Consider the following 23,287-nt stretch of genomic DNA (forward strand, 5'->3'; position numbering starts at 1 on the left):
ACAGAGATAATTATATTTAGTATTTTATGTTTGTAAAATATACAACAATATGCTTTACAAATTTATTTGAAATAATACATGAATATAATGTGCAAAATCATAGGAGCAACATTATGTAGACAGACATGTCAGGTGCTGAAATTTATGTTGTGATTCTTGAACAGAAACACACTCTTTACTTAGTAACATCAAAAGCTATGTTGTAAATGTTCACAGCAAAAGTAGCCATAAATCTTAACATATCTGCTGTAGTTTTAGAAAGATGGAAGGGGGAAAAAAGTAAAGTGCAAATGTTGCACCTACAGTAAGTGCAAAGTTTGTCCCCACCATAAAAGATGTCTTTAAAATATGCAGCATAGGAGACAAAAAAACAAACGTTTAAAAATAAAATGGTGACACCACAAAAGCACCATTCTTTTGGGATAACGCAATGCTACTAATGAATTTATTCCTGGGCTGCGATGTATAGCCCAGGCCGTTCTACAAGCCTTTTTATTTCTACTGGGAAGAACTCACACCTCAAGTAAGTTATAAATGGAGTATCTTCCCAGACAACAGTCTTGCTACATATAGTATACACTATGCTATCTGCTTTGACACACATTCTGGTAACTTGTTGGCACTGGGCAGACTGGGGTTAAATCCAATAAGAACACTGGCAGAGTGGAAGGCTCCACTACCATACTTTTACTGTTGTCTTGCAGGAGGATGCTCTCTCCTCCCTGGGTGGGTAACAGTGGTCAGGGAGTTTGGAAAATGCTCCCACCTCCAACTGCTGATAGGGATCCACCTGGGCATGTTCCAGCCTAGAAAAAGGAGCAGCCTCTGCCCCCAGCAGACAAAACAAGGGCAGCTGGAGCAGGCCTCTTGTGTAGAACTCCAGCTGTTCAGTGGATGGCAGGAGTGGAGGTGTGTCTGTGAAGGCTCCTGGCAGCTGTTGCATTGGAGAGGTGGTACGCAAGGTAGTAAAGGATACTACTACTTTTGGCAACATCCAGAAAACCCCACATAAGCTGGTGTCACGAGAGGTGATGCCAGTATATGTCCCAAAAGGGATTCTAACCCAGAAGATCATATATTGTGTCAGAATATCCCAGCTCCCAGATTTGTAGTTAATTGCATATTTGTGCAATACATATTAATCAGCAATAAGAATCAATGTATAAACAGATGTTACATGTTTTAAAATTCCCCTTTTTGTGCATTTTTTTAAAAAATAAACATTTATACAAAGCTCCTCTTCCTCCTACAATTCTTTAGCACCACAGGATATCCATTTTCAAGCCTATTACACCTGATAGACATATAGTTTGGAAGAAAATAAGGCAATTTGGTTTTAAAATGTTGATAGTTTTTAGCTTGCTTAATGCTCTACTGTAATAAGCAAATCTTCGTTCCTAATTACTCAATGCTGCCAACATTTTATGGTCACACCTTCACAAGAGATCATGAAACAGTGATCAAGTCCTCCATCACCATGTTATTTGTAGAATTCCAATTTACTCTTACTGTGAACCCTAGAAATAAAAAAGAAGACATTAAAATAACAGCACAGACTGAAAGCGAAATATATCACTTGTACATCTGTTTCAATACATCCTCAAAAAAAACCATTTGCAATGTTATTGTAATTAATTTATTAGGACAAAACTATTTTGGATCCAAAAGTTCCCTTTTCCTGATACAAGTCTATAGAATTTCCCCCTATGCTGTCTGCTACTGATGATCTTTCAAGTGGCTAACTGAAAATATAAGTCTTCTCTCACAACTAGTCAGAAGAGAGATGTATTCTTGTCTTCTAAAGTTATTTCAAAGTATGGCAAGAATGAACTTAATTTAACAGTCTACATACAGCAAGGTATAAGCTCAGGGCAAAGGTAACTTGCAACTAACGCTTTTAACTAGTTTATGGCGCCATCTATCGCTAAAAAAGTTTATCCGACATCAAGTATATGAAGATATGTTTTCTCTGGCAAGCCCCAGCTTCCACAGTATAAGGATGTAGTGATGGCATCAGGATCAAAAAACAAACCAGTTTCTAAGAGTATGGGTGAAATGGGGACCCCACACTGTCATACGAGTGTCAGTTTCAAAATACTAATCTTAAGTCACTTTCTGAACTATTGTAAGATCAGAAAATACAAGAGCTATGAAACAGTGATTCACAGGTAGATATTTTTCATGACAATTCAGAATATGACAGCTAATTACAGCTTTGGAGACAATGTTCTTAGCTCTCTTTCTGATGTCAAGCAGTGGAATAGAAAATGGGAACAGGATTTGGATCAGCTCAGCTGGAAAGCACAACACTGAGTATCCCAACCCTATCTTTTATGTGGCACAGCTGTGTAACAAATCCATGACAAAAGGGACTTGGAAGGTAGTTGCAATGCCTGCCTGAGAAAACAGTGAACAAAGTCTGCATGAAGATCTAGGCCCAAATTTCACAAATAAATGTAGGGGTCTGTTTCCTTAATAAGCTGTTACTCTGGCAAGGAATATTCTACTACGCACACACACACACACACACCAAGGACAGGAGAAAACATACTGAATTTGTTCGTTTCCGTTTCCAGCAGTCAGGATTTAAACGTTTTTGTTCTTCAGCCAAAGCCTTGGCTTCTAATGTGTATATCCGTCTTTCTTCATTTTTCATTTTCTTCCACCTGTCACCAAGTATCACACTTATGGCTCTGCAGAAAAAAATGTTTAGAAAGCATTCAGTGAAATAATCCAATAGAATACTAACTTATCGGAGCATCTGTTTCTTTTCTGCTGACAACAACACTGGCCCAAAATTAGATGTGCAAAAACACTAACATGGTCCCTTTCAAAGTTAGGCAAATGTCTTCAATGCTGCCATTGCACTTCTCAGAGGAGCAAGTAAGTGACTGAAAAATACTTAATAATCAAACAGTAGTTGTCAAAGTATTACGTAGTATTTTAAAGTATTCTTAACAAAATTGGAAAATTATTCTTCTGGAACTTTGGATAACCAAGCATTCGCTTTATCATTGTGCCTTAATAACTATTTTCTGCCATGGTAAATTAAATATAAATAATACCCATTATGACTGCAGTGTGAATTAGTTACAAAAACTAATTGATAGCAAGTTCAATATTTCTCTTATTTTTCCCAACAAAATCCAGAGGTTGGCTAAGTTGTGGATTTTGGAAGGGTGAGCAGGTGCGTATACACTTAATGTCAGACACCTAAAGGGATGTCCAAATTGTGTGCGATATACATAATGTACATGAACAGCAAAAACAAAGTCACTTAAAATGAAATAACTGAGGCCTTCAACAGACGGTATGAGAAACACTGGCATGGAGGTGTAGAGACTGCCTGCCCCCATGTAGGCATCATGCTGTGCACCCCACCGCATGGTGGATGGCATCATGCCACATTTTTGGCACAGCATGTAGATGCACTGTGCGGAAGAGCCGCGGTGTGCCGTGGACCTGCCAGGTTGGGGCTGTGGCACGTGGTTGCCGTACCCTCAATCTAGTGCTTCCAGGAGCGGCACAGAGCCGCCTCTTAGGGGCGGTCTGTCCAGCCTCTGAGACTTTTCCCCTTCGTTTGCACATTGCTTCTCCAATTCAGTTCTCCCTTCTCTTATGTGGGGATCTGTTCCGGGACACCCCCCCCACATAAAAAAAACCTGCGTAAGCTCAAGCCCCATAAGAAATAATGGGGCTCGTGCCTGCGGTGCACCCCATTACTTCTGGGGTGCGGGAGGCTTTTTTCTGGCGCAGCTTCCAGCATATGCTGCAAGCCGTGTATGGCACGCTCACATATGATGCAAGCGCACTGTAAATGCCCCTCTAAAATGAGAGAAAAATGTTGACTGTGGAACACATTTTTAACAATATTTGACTTGTCAATGCTTGCAACTATTAGGCCTAATGAATGTGATTACTAGCACTTAAAGCATACAGTATGTCATGATTTGGTTCCCTGCAGCTTCCTATTTCATTAGGCAATGTACAAAACGCAAAAGTAGAATCCAATGTTTTTAGACATGACAGTAGGTACTGACCTGGTTCAGAAAGAATGTTCCCCATCCAATTATTTTGTTGAAACAAACAATGAGCACCACCTCCTGCCTCCTTCAGAGGATGGAGGTGGGGCTTTCTTGTCTGTTGAAACTCATTTCCTAAAATATTCAAGCCAGGAAACTGTCTTAAGGAATGAAATACATAGCAAAATAAGAACAACTACTGTTACCTGTTATCTTTTCCTGGGTACATCTGAGTGTATTCAACTCTGTACTTTTTGGCAAAAAGCATAAAGGCATTCATTGGTCTTTTGCATTTGTTGGGCGAAGTGGCAGTCACAGTACTTGCAGTCCCTGAGCTGTGGCTTTTGCCAGCTTTATTGTACAAAGAATTGGATGGAATCTGTGATGGCTGAATAGGCCCACAGTTTGTACTGAACTCTGATCTTTCAAAGTCTTGGCTTCCTGATCCTCCTCCTGATAAAGAAGCACGACGCTGACGAGCCATACTGCTTAACACATAGACTGCAGAGGAATCCATTGGGGTAAAATCATAACTGAAATGGAAAAATAATTTTAGAAAATAAGTAATCTTGGATTTTCAAATCAGGATTTAATCTTAAATGATACTCAAAAATGTTTCCAGTCTTTCTGAGCTTAATAGCATTCCATATATTAAGCAGAGTTAAATTTATTGTCTATCCACACTACACTCCAATCTTCGTTTAAATCTAGATTTCTGCCGATACTTGATATGGCTTCAGTGTAAAGTAACTACAAAACCTGATGCATTTTCCTTATACTTTCCATCCCTACAGTAATATGCTCTGTGTGGCTCTCTATATATCATATTTACCATGATATGTCATATAGAGATTAATAAAGAAAGTCAATAGTATCCAACTCCTGGCTTTAAAGTAAGGTTCCCTTCATGATAAAAGATAATTATCACAAAAAACATTTAATGAACCTAAGATTTAAAGTGATATCACTGTAACACCCTGAACACTCCTCCTCCAGTGATCCTGTCTAATACCAGAAGCTGACCAGTGCAAGGCCTGGTTAGTACTTGGAAGAGAGATCACCAAGCACCCTGTGAACTTCTAGACAGGTCACGGAAAGAATTCCACAGTGGCAGCCAATGAATGGCAGTGGTGAGGGACCACTCTACTATAGCAGATCTCAGTGAAATACCTTTGCTTGTAACTCTGCTAGGTGCAGTGTTCTTTTGAGTCAACCCTTGATCAGTATTTACAGACTTCTGAACATATGTGTAGTTAACACATGTTCAAAACAATTCCCAGTTCTCTTATGACCTCTGGAAAACTTCTGAATAGCTGTGGAAAGTACACCTGCTTAAAAACTTTAATAGACACCTTAGGCTGGAAGAAAAATGATGCAAAACATTGCCCTCTGTTGTTGCTAGCTGCCCTGAGTCAACCTCTCCTCACCTGTGGGTGAGACATCTCCAAGCCCCCTAGTCCTCCACTGCACAGCTTAGGTTTTATAAATTTAGGCCCATGACCTGCATGGTTGAGTCTAGCCACATGGCAGGTGGACTTCCTCCCTTTCTGCTGACCTCAACGTTTCCTGGCATTATTGTTTTCTAATGACATGGCCAAAGTATAACAGCCTCTTCAGGGAGTGTTCAGACTTGATCTGTTCAAGGACCCATTTGTTAATCTTTTTGGCTGTCCATGGTATTCTTAGCACTCTTCTCAAATGAGTTAATTTTAATCCACTTTCTTCACTGTCCAGCTCTCACATCCAATGCATGGTGATTTTGGGGGGAGGGGTTACAATGGATTGGACAATTCTAACTTCAGTGCCCAATTGTGTACCTTTACTTTATTGCAATCCGACTGATACCTTTTATGGACATTTTTACTACCACTACCCCAACCTGCATAAAGAGATACTCAAGCTCCAGCCATTCCCAAACTAATGGTCATGCAAAATTTGTCTAAGAATTTCCTGCCACATTTGAATGCCTACACAAAAGAACTAATAATTAATGCCAGGCTGATTCTCTAGCTGTCCTTGGGAGCACAACAGCTGCAACAATTTTATGCTTTAAAAATCACTGAAGGGAGAAGAAAGAGAGAACAAAATATACATTCTTTTTTGTCACAAGGAATTAGAGATCATCAGATATAGACATGGAGTACCTCTTCTGTGCTACCTCAGGGGGGGTTATTGCTGATGTGACATAATATGGAATGCACTTGCAAAAGTGTTTTATTTTGATTTGCTCCACTTCAGTCCCCTGTCTTGCAATTCCCAGTCACTTCTTGTTTCTTTTTCATTTTGTCCCAAAGGTCTAGGAGTAGAGCGCAAATTGCTGCACCACTTCCATGCCAGTGATCTGATTTTATCTTACCTGCATAACCAGGACATCTGTTTAAAGCATTAGTTGATAAAGTTATATTTCCCAGCTGAGCCTAGAAACACGTCTGTGTGACATTTTCTCTCAATACAATCACTGGGAGGAGCGTAGCATAAAACATCTTCCCACTGTCCTTCAGGAACTTATTCCTGTACTACTGGGCAACATCACTGGGGAAAGGAAGAGCTTTATTACTATATCCCAGCAATTTTGCTTAAATCCCCTAAATTCCTGGGGTGGGAATGAAATTAAAAACTTTTCGTAGAAATATTAAGGAGCATTGGGGGGGAGGCTTTCACTTTTTAAAGTCTTTTTTTATAGCTGCTATGATGGGAAGGCTTAAGGAGAGAGGATGGCGGTGATAACATTATTCAGAAATGAGGCAAAGGAAGAATCCACTGCCTTTCCCTCTTTATTTCATTCTCTCCCCTTATGCCAGCTTTCCTCAATCTTCAGCCACAGACAGGAATTTGCATGAAGCTCAGTTTAGATAAGATGTCAAGGGGCAGAACTATATTTCCAACCAAAAATATACACTGGCCATGTTCCTGGTAAAGTTTTCACCTGTCCTACAGTTAGCTAGCTGGCTGATTTTGAGTGTGATCTGGTTGCAGATGCTAATAAAATAGCTTATCTATTGGTCCTTTTCAAAAAATGGAAGCATTTTGCCACTTCTCTGTGGCCTGGAAAAGTGCTGGGTTTTAGCCACAGGGGCTGCCGGTGAGGCTGCCCTGCCTCCAACTTGGCAAGAAAAGGGACGGCTGCAGACTGCCCCTTTTCTGCCATCTGTACCCTGCCATAGTTAGAATAATCTTTAAATGTTTAGTGGTTTACATTTTTTTCTCATCTGGAACTATTTTCATTTGCTTCTACTATCTGCTCAAAAGTCAAATTTTACAAATAAAAGCAAATCAGAAGGCCAGAGGAAAAAATATAGCTGCCTGTATGTTTCACTAACAATCTAGATATTCAGTTTAGAAGGGACCAAGAGGTGGCTATGTAAGCATGAATGCATAAACAAATTTCTTAAGAGTTACCTTTTGAATGTATCAAAAACGCCTGAATCGTCAAAATTAATTGCATCTGGGTGTCCAGGAGGTAGACATATATCTCCAATATGCATTTCACAACATGGAATACCATGCTGAACCACAGTCAGACTTGGATGAAAAGAGGACCAACCTGAATGGAAAGATCATTCAATTTAAATTGATTTTCAAAATATCGTTTTTTAAATGCTAGCATAATTTTCTACATTTAGTTACATAGTGTCCTGACTATCAGAATAATACGCATAAGCAGTTTACTAAAACTAGATGTGACATGGAATTTCAGTAGAAATCCAGAGTATAACACTATCCTATACACATTAACTAAAAAACCCTTCTGCATTCAGTGGTGCTTTTGTCAAGCTAACTGTGTTCAGGGAGGCTACTTAGCATTTGTTTTTATTAGTTGTTAGCACTTAACTAGACAAATTACATGAAGAAATGAAACTCACAAGAATACAGGAGAGACCACATACTGAGAAAGGGAAGGAAGACTTTTTTTTAAAAAAAAGACACAAAACTGTTCACAGTTTTTATTTCTCATGTTAAACTCTTTAGAAAAACCTTGATCCTAACACCCACTGGATAATGCAACAGAACACTATTTTTCAGCAGAAGCGCATAAGGAAAATGTTGCATAGTAAGGAATTCATGGCTTTGCGTACATCCAAGTATCCCAAAATATTGACCTAAACTTACTATAGACCTACTTCAATACTCTTAAAATGAATGGTGACTCAAACCTCACTGGTTTTAGTGGGACTTCAGTAAAAAAAAAAGAGGCATGTTTGGAAAAGTCTTCCTACAACCTTTATTGTTTCACTTGTGCAAATTCCACATCTTTAAGAGCAGCACAATTTTAAAGTCTAAGGCTTTGAATATCCAGGTAATGAAAGTTATTAAACATTTCCAGCTTAATCAGGAGGCTCACTATGCCAGGAAATAAGGAATGTGGGTGGCATACACCAAACATATACTCTATCATCCCAATCAAAACACATTAAGGAGGGTAGACATTTCACATTGGCTGCTTTTCTTTTTTTTACCTTTTAAAACAATTGTCATAAACAAATTGTCTTACACAATTTTCATTTTCTATTGTATTTTTTAAAATTGTAGATAACAAGTGTCTAAGACATTTATCTAGCATATCGGAACCTGTCCAATATTCTTGTAATGCAACAGAAGGAATCCTGTGCTTTCGTTTTCATCAAGCACTGCCATTCACCATCAGCCTTTTCTTATCAAACCCCTGCAGGAAGAGTGAGATATAGGCAAGGCAGCTGTGACAGAGTGATTTTCATGTTTTGAAAAAGGCTTCACAGCATACCTAGCAAGCAGCAAGGGGAGCCATGTCAACTGCTGCTTCTATGCCAACTGTGATTTATATCTGGAGTATTCCCCCTTGAAAACCGATGTATCCCATTAGGCCCATCATTTCAGGACGGAAGACTGGAGATGAAACTCAAGCAGTTGCCATGCCCAATCTCCTAGGTGGGACTGCAATGTTATGAGGATACAGTAGAGCAGGGGTGGAGAAAGTGCAGCCCACAAAGCCCAGAAGAACTGGAAGTAGACTTGGAAGACAATTCTGTGGGGAGTGAAAATTGTCCCCAGCCATACTTATCATCCTCTACATTACAGATTCCAATCGTGGAATCAGAATCCAAACCAGAGGCAGACATAGCAGTTGTTATTAGAGCCCGCACAGTCTGATCTACTGCAGCTGTTTTATCAGAAACTGAGACAGCACAAGTTGAAGGATGATCCTTGTCTATGTTCTTGTTCAAAACCTCTTGGACAGGTACAGTTCAAGACAAGGCTGATTTCTGGTGAGTAGCACAGGTAGCTGCTTGGGAGACATGTTCAGATTCCCTTGCACCCTGCTGGACCGAAGCACGGACTGATGTCCGGCTCCCTATGATTGAAGCAGTATTGCCTGTGTCTTGAACAATGTTCTGGATAAGCCTCGTTCTTATACTGGCAAGTATATTACCAGGTAGGAAAAATTGGAAGAGAATGACCGGGAATGTCTGGTCCTGCCATGATAGTTATGGCCATGATCACCGCCATGATGCAAACACCGTTACCATCAGTGTCAATAATAACTTTAATATGAAGAAGATGTATCTGAGCCAGATCTTGACACGGAAAGGGAACAGGATTGGTGTCGACGTCCATGACAAGACAAAGGTTAAGCCAGTAAGGGTTTTGAGGTTACAACTGCTGAACTTATGACGGTAGGACCATCACATGTATAACCGGCAAGAACACCAGAATCTCTCCTTCAGAAACCAACATATCTCTATGGTGGTCTTCGACAGTCACTGTCTCAACAAACGCAGTGTGTTGTTTCAGAGTCTCTGGAAGTGGAGAGACTTCTGACGCAACTTCTCGAAGAGGTGTGGAAGCCTTGGTCTGCATAGCAACCTTGGTTGGCGGTATGAGAAGAGGTTAGAGACTGAGAAGCATGCTCCTTTAAGTGGTCCTTCTGCTTTTTTGTGCTTAGAGACACACTGCATCTCTACTTTAAGGGACCTGCCTGGAGTAGGAAGCCCATATGTATATTGCTCTTTTGTCTGTATCTTTACAAGATTTCTTCGATGGAGGTGAGTTCAATTCTGCCAGAGATAATTCGGTCTTGTGTTTAGCAGGACTGGTAACCACCAGAACCAATGCCAATTTTGCCTCCCTTCTTCTCAACACTGATGGTCGAGATCAAGGTTCAAGGCCTGTTCATACAAAACAGCCTTTAGACAGTACTCTCTGTTACATCTCGCTTGTGGTGTTAAAGCACAACAATGAGCACAGCAAGCATGGGATTCATCCAAGCACTAGAAGCATTTCAAGTGTCCATCCCATCCTGGAATTTTGGCACTGTAAACAACACAGTTTTTGAAAGATATCAGTGAGAACCAATCAACCAGAGGGCTAGCAGGGCTTCAAAGCCAACATCAATGAAGTTTGAATCAATGAGCAATGAACATGAACACTGTTCCTCTCAAAGCAGCTGCAGTGGTAGATGAAAAAGAACTGGCAATTACAGCAGGAAGCCCCTTATATAGGGCAGTCGGAAGTGAGTGGAGTTACTACCAAAATGCTTTAGAAGGTTCCAAAAGAGGCACCATAAAGGTTCAGAATGTTAAGCACAGAGACCTGAAAGAAGAACTAGGTTTCCTACTATAATTAACAAATCTTTTATTTTCTCGCTTTAACATGGGTCCTAGGAATACAAATACTTTTCCTTGTGATAGCTATATTCTAATTATATTTAAAACATTCTAATGTTTGCAGTGGTGGTTTGGAGAAAATGGTATTTCTCTAGCTGCAGAGTATTATTGCTATGGAATAAATGTTGCAAATATCATTATCCTACTTTCTCTGACAGTTTAGGAACCAAATTACAGTCGAATCATTTGGGCAATAACTTTTTGTCAAAGCATTATGGCTAACTCAACCATAGCTATAAATCTAGACCCGGTATGCAACAATTTTCTACTTTCGTTTGTAACAAAAAATAAACATTTTAATTCTTGGGACAGATTCAAAGCTTGAGAAATATATGCATTTATTAACATTAAACATCTAAACATTATATCTATGGTACAAGTGCTACAGAAGAATACAAGGGCTCTTTTTAATTATTAACACTTTCAAGATGGAGCAAAGCCTGGAATAACAGTCTGAGAAAATTCAGGAGTCTGTTAGTCAGCATGAAAGAGTATGATCAAAGCAACATAAAATTAATAATTTCATGACAGCAATTGTTCAACTGTTCATATGATTTTGTTTTATATGAGATCCACACTAAACCTTTCATTATTTGGGAGATATGTTAATAGCAGCTGTCACAAATATCATCTTTAATTCTCAGAGAAGCATTGTAGTCGCTTATTTAAGACTTGAAATGTAATCAGATTAAAAGTGATTATAAGCAATAACGGCAGGACTCTAAGGCACTGTCATAGTCATTGTTTTACTGAAACATTTAGTACAACCAGGGAGCCATATAACTGATAGTTTTATGTCAGAAATAATGATAATTTTATGTCAGAAATAATGAGCTGGATCTAGAGAGTTCCTTCCATTCACAAAATGTACCCTCCTACTAGAAAAAGTTAACAATCCCACTCTTCCCCCTGCAACCTCAACCACAATGTTCTGGATGGTGCAGTGCATTCCCTTCTTTGCTCTAGCATATTAGCTTTAAAACTACCCAGACCATTAAAAGAACTTGAAAAGAATGCCTTGTATCATATGAGTCCTCTGTTAATAAACGTTTGACAACATCGGCCAAAGGGGAGTCAAATAACTTAAAAGGGCTGCAGAAGCCTTATGATATCTTATACCAGTAAGAGAGTAATGTTGTTTTTACATTACTGGAATTCACCAAAGAAAACATGTTTTTTCATCACACATTTTAATGGTGTTTACAGTAACAAAAATTCCTACCTTTATTTTTAACATAGAATGGGTGCTCTAGTTTACATTCTACAGTAAGCAAGCCATCTTCTGTGCCAGGATCAAATGTCAACTTTAGTACAGACTCGCCAAATGAAATAGTTTCTTCGTGTAATATCAACTTCAAGCCATCAGAACCATATCCCTGTATAAGAGGTGAGATTTAATTACTGAAATAACAAGTGAACCTGAGAAAACTACAACTACTCTTATTCTATGTAATTTATTTGGGAAATAATCAAAATAACCTCTTCAAAAAGTTTCAGGTCTTAATTACTGTGGTCAAAAAAAGAGGGTGGACAATATTTTTGGCTGAGGGGCCATATGTGAGATCAGATATGGGACTGTGCATTTGTGCTTGCACATACACACAGATATACACACATACGCACACAGACATGCACTATCTCCAGGCACAATTATAGTGAGGTTAAACCTTACCACTCTGATTGCTAAGATCTATAGAAGAGATCCCAACACTGCTGACACTGTTTGGGTGTGCGGGAGGGATTTGATGCTAACAGGAATTGTGAAAGAGCAGTCTTGGTGAGATGGAGGGTTCAACCCTCCCTGATAATCTTCCCTGTGACTGCTGTTTTCCTGCTGTTATAAGCATGACTGTCTGAAGATTGGTGCTATGCAAAAGAAGGTGAAAGTGACCAACATACTGTAACTGTTTCCCACTAGTACTACCAGCAGCAGTAGTAGTAGCAAGGAAGCAGAAATCTTGACAACAGATGAAGTAGTGAAAGACTCTCCCACTTCCCAAAACTCCCTACCAAATTTTTTGCTCTGCACTGCTAACAGCAGAGCTGATGATCAATAAGCCAGGCTTCATTAGCAGCATGGAGAGCAGCTAAGGGTAACATCTACATACAGCTCACTTTTAGTAACCAGTTTTACCTGTTCCATGTAGCATCAGCCACAAGGGGCAGAAATTGCTATAAACTATGTTGACTACCTATGAAGCACTGCAGAATAGAACTTGCTCTTCAAAAGTAAAGCCATATAATTTACCATCTGTACGCTTGTCTTGGGTATGTTACATTTCCTCCTCAGTGAGGAACAAGGCAGCAAATCATAACTACCCCGTCACAGTGTGCCATTTCTCAGTTAGGGAAATATAGCAGAGCACTGCACTGACTACATCTAATAGCTACCTGCCTCCTTAAAGTATTTGTTGATGCAAAACAACTGACAAAGTATAACTGCTATGGTGTTAATTTAAAAAAAATGTGTGAAAGGCACAACAATTACTTTCAAAAGTGACATTAATTTATATGGTCACTAAAATATGGCATAGAACATTAACACAAGCAAGACATTAACACAAAACTCACTCACTATGGCTTTTAACTATTTAAACTTACTTTGCAAGAAATCATTGAATCATCTGCTTTATTTTTATAGCCTGTAGACCTAGCAAAATCTTCAACATCCTTCCATTCTTGATTGCTCCATTTGTGAAAGCATAAACGTGTTCCTAATTTTAAAAAAAGGAATTTAGTGTAATCACAGATACATATCTGATCTCAAACCCAGTAACATAATGTATTATTATTTTACCTTTTAGGAAACAGTGCCAGGCAGTTGGAGGCCAAGAGTGGCACCAACCTAAATCATCATCATCTGACAGTGATGACATACAGAAAATGCCAGACTCCGATTCACTGTTTGTCTGTTGAAAAAAGATAACCATATCAAACATTCTGATTGAATATTTCTAAGTCAAGTCATACTAATATTTATACACTAATTTTTACAGAGCCCATCCCCAATTTCTTACTTTTTACTAAACCATTCCACATCTTTCCCCAAGTATATTTAAATTTTGCATTTTTATTTGATGCTTGTTAGATTTCTGTTCAAGAAACAAATCTTTCGTAAATCAGCCAATCCATCCTACATTCAAATACAGGAAGCTGCTGGTACTGTTTCCTTTTCTTCATTCACTATCCAACTCTGCCTGGCTATATTTTGTCTCACTAATGACACAATTAAACTATTAAAGCAAACATACACATTTCTTTCACCTAGCATTTCTTTAAGTATCACAGGAATTTACAATAAAAAGGAAACAAAATATTCCAAGGAAAGCTCAAGCTCCCCCCCCCCCCAAGTCCCCAAATGGCCTGCTCTGACAAACTTCCTTCTATGTATTTTCTTCTCTATTTTCTTTTATTTTAATCTACTTGTCTTTAACTCAAGCAAACACAAAGAACAATGCAAATTGTGGTATTTTCCTTGTTTATCCTGTATCTCTGTTTAGCTGTATCTTCACAGTATGTATATGGTATGTACAAGATTCCCCCCCCCCCCCAAAATGCTACCAGTATTAAATGAACAAGGTTATAAAGCTATTTCAGTCTCTAAAAGTATTTTCTCTGATATACAGCTAGTTTAATATAGATAGAATAAGCATAACTTACCCTTTCATGTCTGACTGGTGATTCATCAATATTATGCTTCGGAAAGCCAGAATCACTCTGAGGGGATTCTGGTGGAGGGCGTGCATAGGAATGTAAACTTTTGCTTGTAGCTATCAGGTGGACAGGAGATGACCTAAGCAAGATTTTAAAAAAACACATGAACAGATGTTGGTCAAGAAAGGAAAGAAGGGAAGGCATTAAAGATGCACTAAGAATAATTTATTGATAACTTTCTAATAGTGAGCAAGATTCCTTTAATTCTTCATTGAACAGAACACAATCAATGGCTTCCTGCTGATTCAGTTTCTTCTTTCTCTTTATTTACAGAAAGATATGGATGGGGAAAAGGCTAACTCACCAAATATTCCTACTAATGCCACAGAACTACTTTTACTCTAGTTACTTTTACTTCAGTTATCATGTTATATAAATTAGAAGTCTTTAATCCCCCCCAAAAGCTTTTTGCCTTTCTGCAGAAAACACTCCATACATTGGCCTATAACCAGTGGTGTCACTGTGCTGAAACAAAGTCAACTGAAATGCATTTACAGAATTAATGATATGGCAAAATCCAGCTGTTTCCTGCTGTTTGAGCAATCACACATGTATTTGTTCTCTTGATCTGCTGCTTGCACAATGGAGAAATCAAACACAACTATGCTAGCAAAAGCATCACATGAGATCTAGGCTATTCACGTACCCCAGCTTCCAAGATACAGTGCGCCCGCACCATACGCGGGCGCACTATATGCGGCAGCCGCGAGGGAGCCTGCAGGAGCACAAGCAGCGGCGTGTCCTATTAAGCTTAATGGGGTGCATGCCTGTGGCGTGCACGCACCACCACACCATGCACAAGCCGCATTACTTTCAATGGGGCTTGAGCATACATGGGTTTTTTTAATGTGGGGGGTCCGGAACGTATCCCTCGCACATAAAAAGGGTGCACTGTAATAACTAACAGGTCAACCCAAGCAGACTCCTCTTTTAATGAGGGCACTGAGAGCTCACTATGGAAAATCTTCTCTAATGTTTCTTATACAGTATGTATGTCTCTTTATCCATGTGTGTATATTTTCCAACAGAAACACAGTGACTAACATGATCTGCATTCTTATGATGCCGTATACTTTCTCTCTGTAATGGTTTTGTGACTAAATATGCCGATGCACATGTTTCTTGAGGCATGGGAAAAGGGGGGTTATAACTTCAACATATACAGTTGGCCTTTCTTATACAGGGATTTTTTATGCACGGATTCAAGCATCCATGGTTTGAAAATATTCAAAAAAAGTACAAATTTCAAATTTCAAACCTTGATTTTGCATTTTTATAAGGAACACCATTTTGCTATGTTATTATATTTAATGGGACTTGAGCATCCACGGATTTTGTTATACATTGGGGATCATGGAATCAAACCCCAACGTATAACAAGGGTCCACTGTAATAGACCTTCTAAGGTGCCTTCAAGCTGCAAGTTCTAGAACGACAAGAACTACAAAGCTGTATCATACCTGTTATAAAAAGAGCACTGCATAAGGGGACTCTGTGGACTAGTAGCTATGTTTGCCAATTCTGTCAACCAGTTCACTCCATTCTCACAAGTATACGAACTTTCTGAACTGTTACTTGAGGTATGCTGGTTCCACAAAGGCCTTGAATATTCCTGATGGGAGACATCCGCACTCAGCTGGTAAAGTGCAGGTGGGGTGGAATCAGTATGAACAGCCTGCAGTTCTGGAAGATCATCTGCAAATAAATGTACAGAGTCAAATGTATTCCTATGGATCATCCCACAGATGAAACCAGCACAATACAACACCTACAAGGTTACTGTACCTTCACAACTATTTATGCCTTCTAGGGTGAAAATAAATATTTTTAAAATACTTCTTACATTATGCTAGCATTGTAGGCCACTGCAATGCCATGCTGAGTGGCCACCGAACTAATAGAACAACACAACACTCTTAACTATAACATCAGTCAACAAAAACATGATTTTAAAACCATGGGTTATTTCACAAGTAGTCTGAGAATAGTTTTTCCAGAAACATGGAAATCTAACATCAGAATCGAAAGGATTGTGAAACTAGATCTGTGAAACCAAAGCCCCTTCAAGTCAATCCAAATAAAGCTTCCAAAATTACTGGTAATTGTGATTTGTCAGTCAGGTTGTTCAAGGCAATATACATTCAAGAAAGTCAGATTGCTCAAGGAAATCAAAAATTTAGTAAGATAGCACAGTACTCTTGCACACACTTGTGAGATTTTATAAACTTGAACCATGGTCGTTGGGCTAAAATATTCTTAATGCTGCATACCACATCAGGGTCCTAGACTGTTCAATGCCTTCCATAACAATTGTCCTCCATGGGACAGATGGATAAATAACATGAAGAAAGCTAAAGTAGTATTTACCAAGCTCCATATGCTCATCACAAGATGCATATCCAGGAGAAGCTGGGAGGTTCTCATTACACTTCAACAATTCCAATGATTCATTCATCGCTGAAGTCCTCTTGTCCACCACTAACAGAAGCTTCTGTACTGCGTTAGGCATCTGATTTGTCTTTACTTCCCAAACCATTGTAGGGTGCTTCAAATTAGATGACTTAAACAAAAACAGATAAAACAATACATTAATAAACTCCAATAACCTACTGTGTGACCCTAGCTGGAAAGATGTACCACCACTTTACTGGAAAAGTATCTGTCAAACATGTCTCCTAATCACCTAACTTTTTGCTGACAAGGAAAAAGCAGAACACATAAAATGTAGCACACCAGTATCAGTATTTATCTCAGTATGAGTTGGAATTTGTTTCATTGATTTCTTTAAATGACAGAAGAGTACTTTGTATAGTAAATTCAACTAAATTCACTATCTACCAATAGGAAACTGAGAAATAGTTGTTTTGAAAAATGACTGTGACCTACAGCCTATAGCAAATACTTCCTTTCAGTTCACTAGCCTTCCACCTAAATATGAACTAAGCTAAATAATATGATTACCTGCTACTCAGGTAAGTACTGTATTATTAAGATGCACATAAAACCTTTGTACTGTACACGCAAACCTACAGTGGGTAATTTAAAAATTAAAACCAAGTCATACAGCCTATGGTCAACTGCATCTTTCTTGTATTTTGAGATCTTAAAATGCACAAATTGACATGGCAAGATTAATCTATAATTTAAATGGAAAATCTCAAGCACAAACATTGAAACCACGATGCTATTACTTAATGTGTAAATATCGACATACTTTAAATCTATATCCTAAAACCTGTAAGTATTGGTCAAACTGTGACAAAATGGGGCCACTGGAAAACCAAGTGAAATGCCATTTTAAATAATGTACAATAAGTCAGGGAAGGAGTCAGCCTGAAAGGTTTTTTCCTGCAATCATAAGAGTTTTCTTGATCAAGAGGAATTTTAATATATTAATTTGATTCTACAATTAGGCCAGTAACCACAAATTCCACATGGAGAGGTGACAAGGTAAAATAAACAGATAAAGTATATGCAATATTAAATATATCCACTGTTCAATTTCCCACTGTCTGAAAGCCAAAAAAGGTTGATTATTGTATAAATAACTTCCAGGTGATTTTTTCCAGCTGCAAATACTTCCTCCCAGACACCTTTCAAATGAAAAAGGCAATCAATAACATTAAAAAAAATACATATACACATAAAACATATACACATAAAGTGTTCCATGATATCATAGGCTGCTTGGCTATGTATCTAGCGAATGGACTGTAAATGGATTTATTGTAGACTACTGTCAGTACCTTCAGCCCAGCTCTTCAGTATTTAGTAATCTAAGAGCATGTGAGAAATGCAATATAGCAGCATGTACAAGCATACTGAAAAGCAACCAGTTCATTGGTATCAGATGCATTTACTGCTTTTCAGTTAAAAAAGCTCTGTAGGTTAGAAGCCAAAGTCAGGCAAGTACAGCCTATACTAGCCAATGAATCTGACAGCATCTTCAGAAAACTTATTTGAGAGTTGAAAGAAAGAATAATAACGGTCATTATAGACGTTTATTCAGAGTTTGAACAATGGGAGAGAAAAAGAAGACTAAGGTGGAAACTTAAATGAGGCAGGAACAAAAGTGACGATGAAAGAGTTTTAATCAGACAGAATGTAAAACTATAGAACAAAGCTGAAAGGAAACAGGATTGAGTCACTAGAGAAAAAGAGTACTACCTACTATTTTAGGTTCATCTATTCCAGGAAGATGACACAAGGAAGGATGATGGTTGGAACTGTTCAAAAGTCTTCTACCAAGTCTTCTACCATATGTAAGCGTTCTGAAGGTGTTCCCATACTTAAGATCCCAAGTAAATTAGAAATAACAAGAGAGCTGCTCTAATTTTCCTGAAATTCTTGAGTTACTGAATCAATACTGTGTTTTTAAACTAGATCCACACACCCGTAAACAGTAAGAGAGAGGGCAACATTAGTATAAAGGTATTGACAAATGCACACTGTGCAATGCTCTCCACACTAGCGCTGCCTGACAACTCCACTACTTCCTTGGTGGCATTCTGCCCATAAGTGAAGACGTCTGGATTTAAAAGCTTTTGCTGGCAGCTAAATGGAACTTCTGCTGGATATTTTTATTATGATCGTACTGTATTTTTCCATCTGAAAAGAGAACATCAACTCAAGTTGTAGAGCCAGAGTGGCATAGTGGTTTTGTGTGTTGGACTATGACTCTAGAGAGCAAGATTCGATCCCTGGCTCACCCTTGAAAGTCATTGGTTATATGTTCTCAGCCTCATGGGAAGGCAAGGGCAAACCTCCCCTGAACAAAGAAAGCCCATGATAGGTTTGCCTTAGGGTCGCCAGAAGTTGGAAACAACTTGAAGGCACACAACACATACTTTTCTGCAGAGTGGACAGTGTTAACATAATGAATCAATAGCAGGCACATACTCTTGAGATTGCCTCACACATGCACAAGTGCATGGTTTGAAAGGCCCATATCCTATGGTCTAAGATTTTTGTTTTAACTGCCTTTGATTTGACTTCTACCCATGGCAACCCTATGTGTTTGTGTATGTCTTACTTGTGTATGTCTTATTTGTTGTTTTACACTGTTGCATGTTTTAATTAATGTGGTTTAACTGTTGTTGTCAATTGTTGATTTGTTGTTGATCCTCACCTCAATTCAGGGGAGGTAAGAAATAAATATTTGTTGTTGTTGTTATTGAGTCTAAGATACCTTCATTTATTTCAGTCAGCCAAGAAATGCGTATGTCTTACTTGTCCTTTTAAACTGTTGCATGTTTTAATTAATGCCGCTTAACTGATGTTGTCAACTGTTGATTTGGTGTTGGTCCTGACCTCGATCCAGGGGGAGATAAGAAATAAATATTATTATTATTATTATTATGTGTTAGATACCTTCATTTATATTAATCAGCCAGCAAATATTCAGACCTCTTTGCCACAAAGGTACAACTTCAAATGCCAATTGCTTTGGTCCATTACACTGGTGGCATAGTGGTTAAATGCCTGTACTGCAGCCACTCAGGCCCAAATCACAAGGTTGTGAGTTCAATACCAGACAGGAGCTCATGGTCGACTCAGCCTTGCATCCTTCCGTAGGTCACTAAAATGAGTACCCAGCTTGTTGGGGGAAGTTAGCTTACACATTATGAAGCACTTAGGGAGTGCTTAAGTGCATTGATAAGCTGTATAGAAATGTACTTGCTATTGCTATCCTGAGAACACGGTGAGAGAAACAAGGAGCCAAATAATCCAGTCTGAGGCAATTTTAACTGTTAGGGAATCCTGGAAACTGTAGTTTATTGTGGCACCAGAGCGCTCTCTGACAGAGAAGGCTAAATGTCTCACAAACACTACAGTTCCCAGAATCCCCTAGCATTGAGTCCTCAGGGCAGTTAAAGCAGTCTCAAACTGGATTATTTCTACAGTATTGTGTGTGTGTGTTTTATAGCCCAAGGACTGTGTAGTTACTTACACAACTACACTCCAAAGAGGGAATGCCCATAGTTGCAACAGTTAGTTGAATTGACACTTCCCTTTGTTATATAAGAGAGGGAGAGGAGGGAGGGGGAAGTCCTTTCTTTCCCTCTTTAGACTGTTCCAATAAAACAACCTCCCCCTCTGAGTCGGCAGAATGGAATCTCCCGTCGCGCGCATGCGCAGACGCAGGAGCGAGCGCCAAGTTTCTCTGTCACGCGCGCCCTTGAGTCACGCGCAGCAATAGCAGCAGCAGTTACAGCGCCAGCTCCTACAGAGGGCGCTGATTGGTCCCTTTCAACAGAACGCCCCCCCTTATTTTTTAAAAAAACCCCTCACTCCGCGCATGCGCTCTGAAAACCTCATCTCTTTCTCTCTCTCTTACGTCACGTGCCCCAGCGCCTGCAAGGGGGAGAGAGAGAGAGAGAGAGAGGCCCTTGTTTATAAACTTTTCCTCACATGGCGCATGCGCAGAAGGGTCCCCCATTCATTCAGAAGTGCGTAACGACAATAACAAGGGGGAGGGGGGGCGCGCCCCGCTAAAGCTGAGGGGAAATAACGGTCGCGGGACGCGACCGTTGGAAGGGGGCAGCGTTTAAAACATCATTTAAAAGGGAGGGAAACGGTTGACAGCGAAAGGAAACGAAACCAAAGCTCTCTCCTCAGCCTCATCGCGAAGGCTTCGTCCCTTACATTCTGTCTTTACGGGAATAGGTTGCATCTACACTCGGGAAATAACCCGGTTTGGCAGCGCTTTAAGTGTCTTGGTTCAAGGCTATGGAATTCTGGGAGTTGGAGTTTGTTGTGGGGCCCAGAGCGGAGCTTCGCTCCGCTCTGGACCCACAACAAACTCCAACTCCCAGAATTCCATAGCCCTGAGCCAGACAAAGCGCTGCCAAACCGAGTTATAGTTCTTTCCCTCGGTGGAAAAACTTCTGAGGTACTTACCGAACCCGTCGTCGCCATTACAAGACTTCCCTTCAGGGTTTTTTCCTCTCTCCCTCCGCCCTGCCTTTGACAAAAGTCCCGCCCACTTTTGCCCAAACCCGGCCTCTCATTGGTTGAATAGAACGTCGGTCAATCGGCTCCGTATCCTGATTGGTCGCTCTCCCTGCCCGTCAGTCTTGTTTTGATACCCTTCGCGCTGTCGACTTGACAGCCCCGCTGAGCCAGTCCTCTCTTGGCAGGCCGCAGGGGCTTGTGGGAGTTGGAGTTTTCGTTCCCCCCGAATACTAGCCCGCCGCGGAGCTGGGGAACCACAATTCCCAGAAGCCTCTCTGGCGTTGGTAAACAAGAGTCTGAGGCACACGTGTATTTTGTCCCTCAGCCCTTCGTGGCCTCTCATAGACTCTGAGGAAACGTTGAGTGACTTGCAAAGCATTACTCCCTCCATATATGTATGTGTATACACACACACACACACACACACACACACACACACTGTGTGTGTGTGTATATATATATAATCTCTCTGTTATAGAGGCAAATCTCATTGACTGTAGCACATTTAATACTTGAATTGAAACTGCTCTCCATTGTTGTTGTGTCCCTCCGAGCAATTTCTGTACTTATGGCAACCCTATCACTGGCCTTCCTAGGGCCAAGAGCATGTGGGTTTCCATGGCCAGGTGGGGATTCGAACCTTGGTCTCCAGAGTTGCAGGCCAACACTCAGACCACTATGCCACATTGGCAGTCCTAATCAGATAGATGATAGATGCTACATTATATAGGCCGAATCCTATATATATATATATGAGAGAATGATTAGAACTATCTATATACAGTATATAGGATTAGGGCTGCCAGTGTGGTGTAGTGGTTACACACACACACACACACACACACATATATATACATCCCTGTTATAGAAGCAAATCTCAATGACTGCACTACATTTGATACTTGAATTGCAACCTTCCCGTCATTTCTCACTCATGGCAACCCTATCACTGGCTTTTCTGAGGCCGAGAGCCTGTGACTTGCCCAAAGCCACCAGCGGGTTTCCATGGCCAAGTGAGGATTTGAACCCTGGTCTCCAGGGTCACAGTCCAACGCTGAAACCACTGCACCAAGCTGGTTCTCACTCTCCTCTCCAGTCCGAAGCGTTAGGAGTAATTCTGAAAAGCCATACACACCCCTTGTAATTTTGCAACACTCTCTCAGCCTCAGGGGAAGGCAGTGGCCCTATCTTCATACAATGGCCTGGTTTGCTTTTCCAGGCTAAAAGCTTAAAAGAATCACTCACTCAGTATCAGGGCTCTGTCAAGGTTCGTAGCAGTTTGCTCCTTCTCTTGTTGTGAAATTCAGATTTACTGCCCTTTCTCTCTTGAATGTTGCTCTTCCAGTTATGCCCTAATTAGGAACTCCTTCATGACTCTCCTGATGTGGAAATAGGGTGAGCATCCTTCCAGGAACAACTCAGTCATCGCACTCAACGCCAGAAGCTACAGGATCCTGTCTCCTTTCACCCTAAACTCCCTGTATAATTAGCTACCCTCACTTTAATCAACAGCAACTATATGACCCAAAATTATTGTAGTGGAAAGCAAGGCAAGAAGACAACTAACAAGCAATCGACATTTCTGGGAAGGGATTTCTGTGTGCTGCTCTCCTGCAGGAATACTTCCCATAGGCAATTTTATGACAGCATTTGATGCTTGAAATATTTATTTGAAAGAAGGAAGGAGGGTAAAGATAATAAACTGATTGCTAAAGAATGGTGCTGTGTGAATGAGGAATTGGCACTGAAGCACCTGCACTTCTTAAAATGGCATTCAAACTTCTCTGTCATCCTTCCAGACCATTGGGACATTCTCCCTAGGAACTGCTCCTCCCTTATTTCAGGTCTAAAACGCTGTTTATGCAGAGCATGAGCTACAATGTCTTGAAAATGTATTCCCACATGTACACCTTTTGACTTTTCCACATTTTGTTGTTAACAGTCTGGAATTAAAAC

At 39.9% G+C, this 23,287-nt stretch overlaps 1 protein-coding gene across 2 annotated transcripts; it reads right to left on the reverse strand.

Moving 5' to 3' along the window:
* Nucleotides 1-48: 48 nt before the first annotated feature.
* On the reverse strand, nt 49-21,380 carry HBP1 (HMG-box transcription factor 1). Of its 2 annotated transcripts, none has more exons than XM_042470846.1 (11): nt 21,278-21,380; nt 16,745-16,937; nt 15,838-16,072; nt 14,324-14,456; nt 13,461-13,572; nt 13,265-13,377; nt 11,886-12,039; nt 7,422-7,566; nt 4,229-4,555; nt 2,552-2,693; nt 49-1,517 (listed from the first exon to the last, which is right to left on the reverse strand). In XM_042470846.1, exons 1-11 carry the CDS (start codon nt 21,293-21,295, stop codon nt 1,506-1,508), a joined length of 1,584 nt encoding a protein of 527 aa, XP_042326780.1. In that variant the 5' UTR covers nt 21,296-21,380; the 3' UTR covers nt 49-1,505. The 2 variants fall into 2 exon arrangements, with proteins under 2 accessions (XP_042326780.1, XP_042326779.1); XM_042470845.1 differs by lacking the exon at nt 21,278-21,380 and adding an exon at nt 18,549-18,665.
* Nucleotides 21,381-23,287: the final 1,907 nt, after the last annotated feature.

The sequence above is a fragment of the Sceloporus undulatus genome, chromosome 5 (genome assembly GCF_019175285.1).
Source record: "Sceloporus undulatus isolate JIND9_A2432 ecotype Alabama chromosome 5, SceUnd_v1.1, whole genome shotgun sequence".
NCBI classification, from domain to species: domain Eukaryota; kingdom Metazoa; phylum Chordata; class Lepidosauria; order Squamata; family Phrynosomatidae; genus Sceloporus; species Sceloporus undulatus.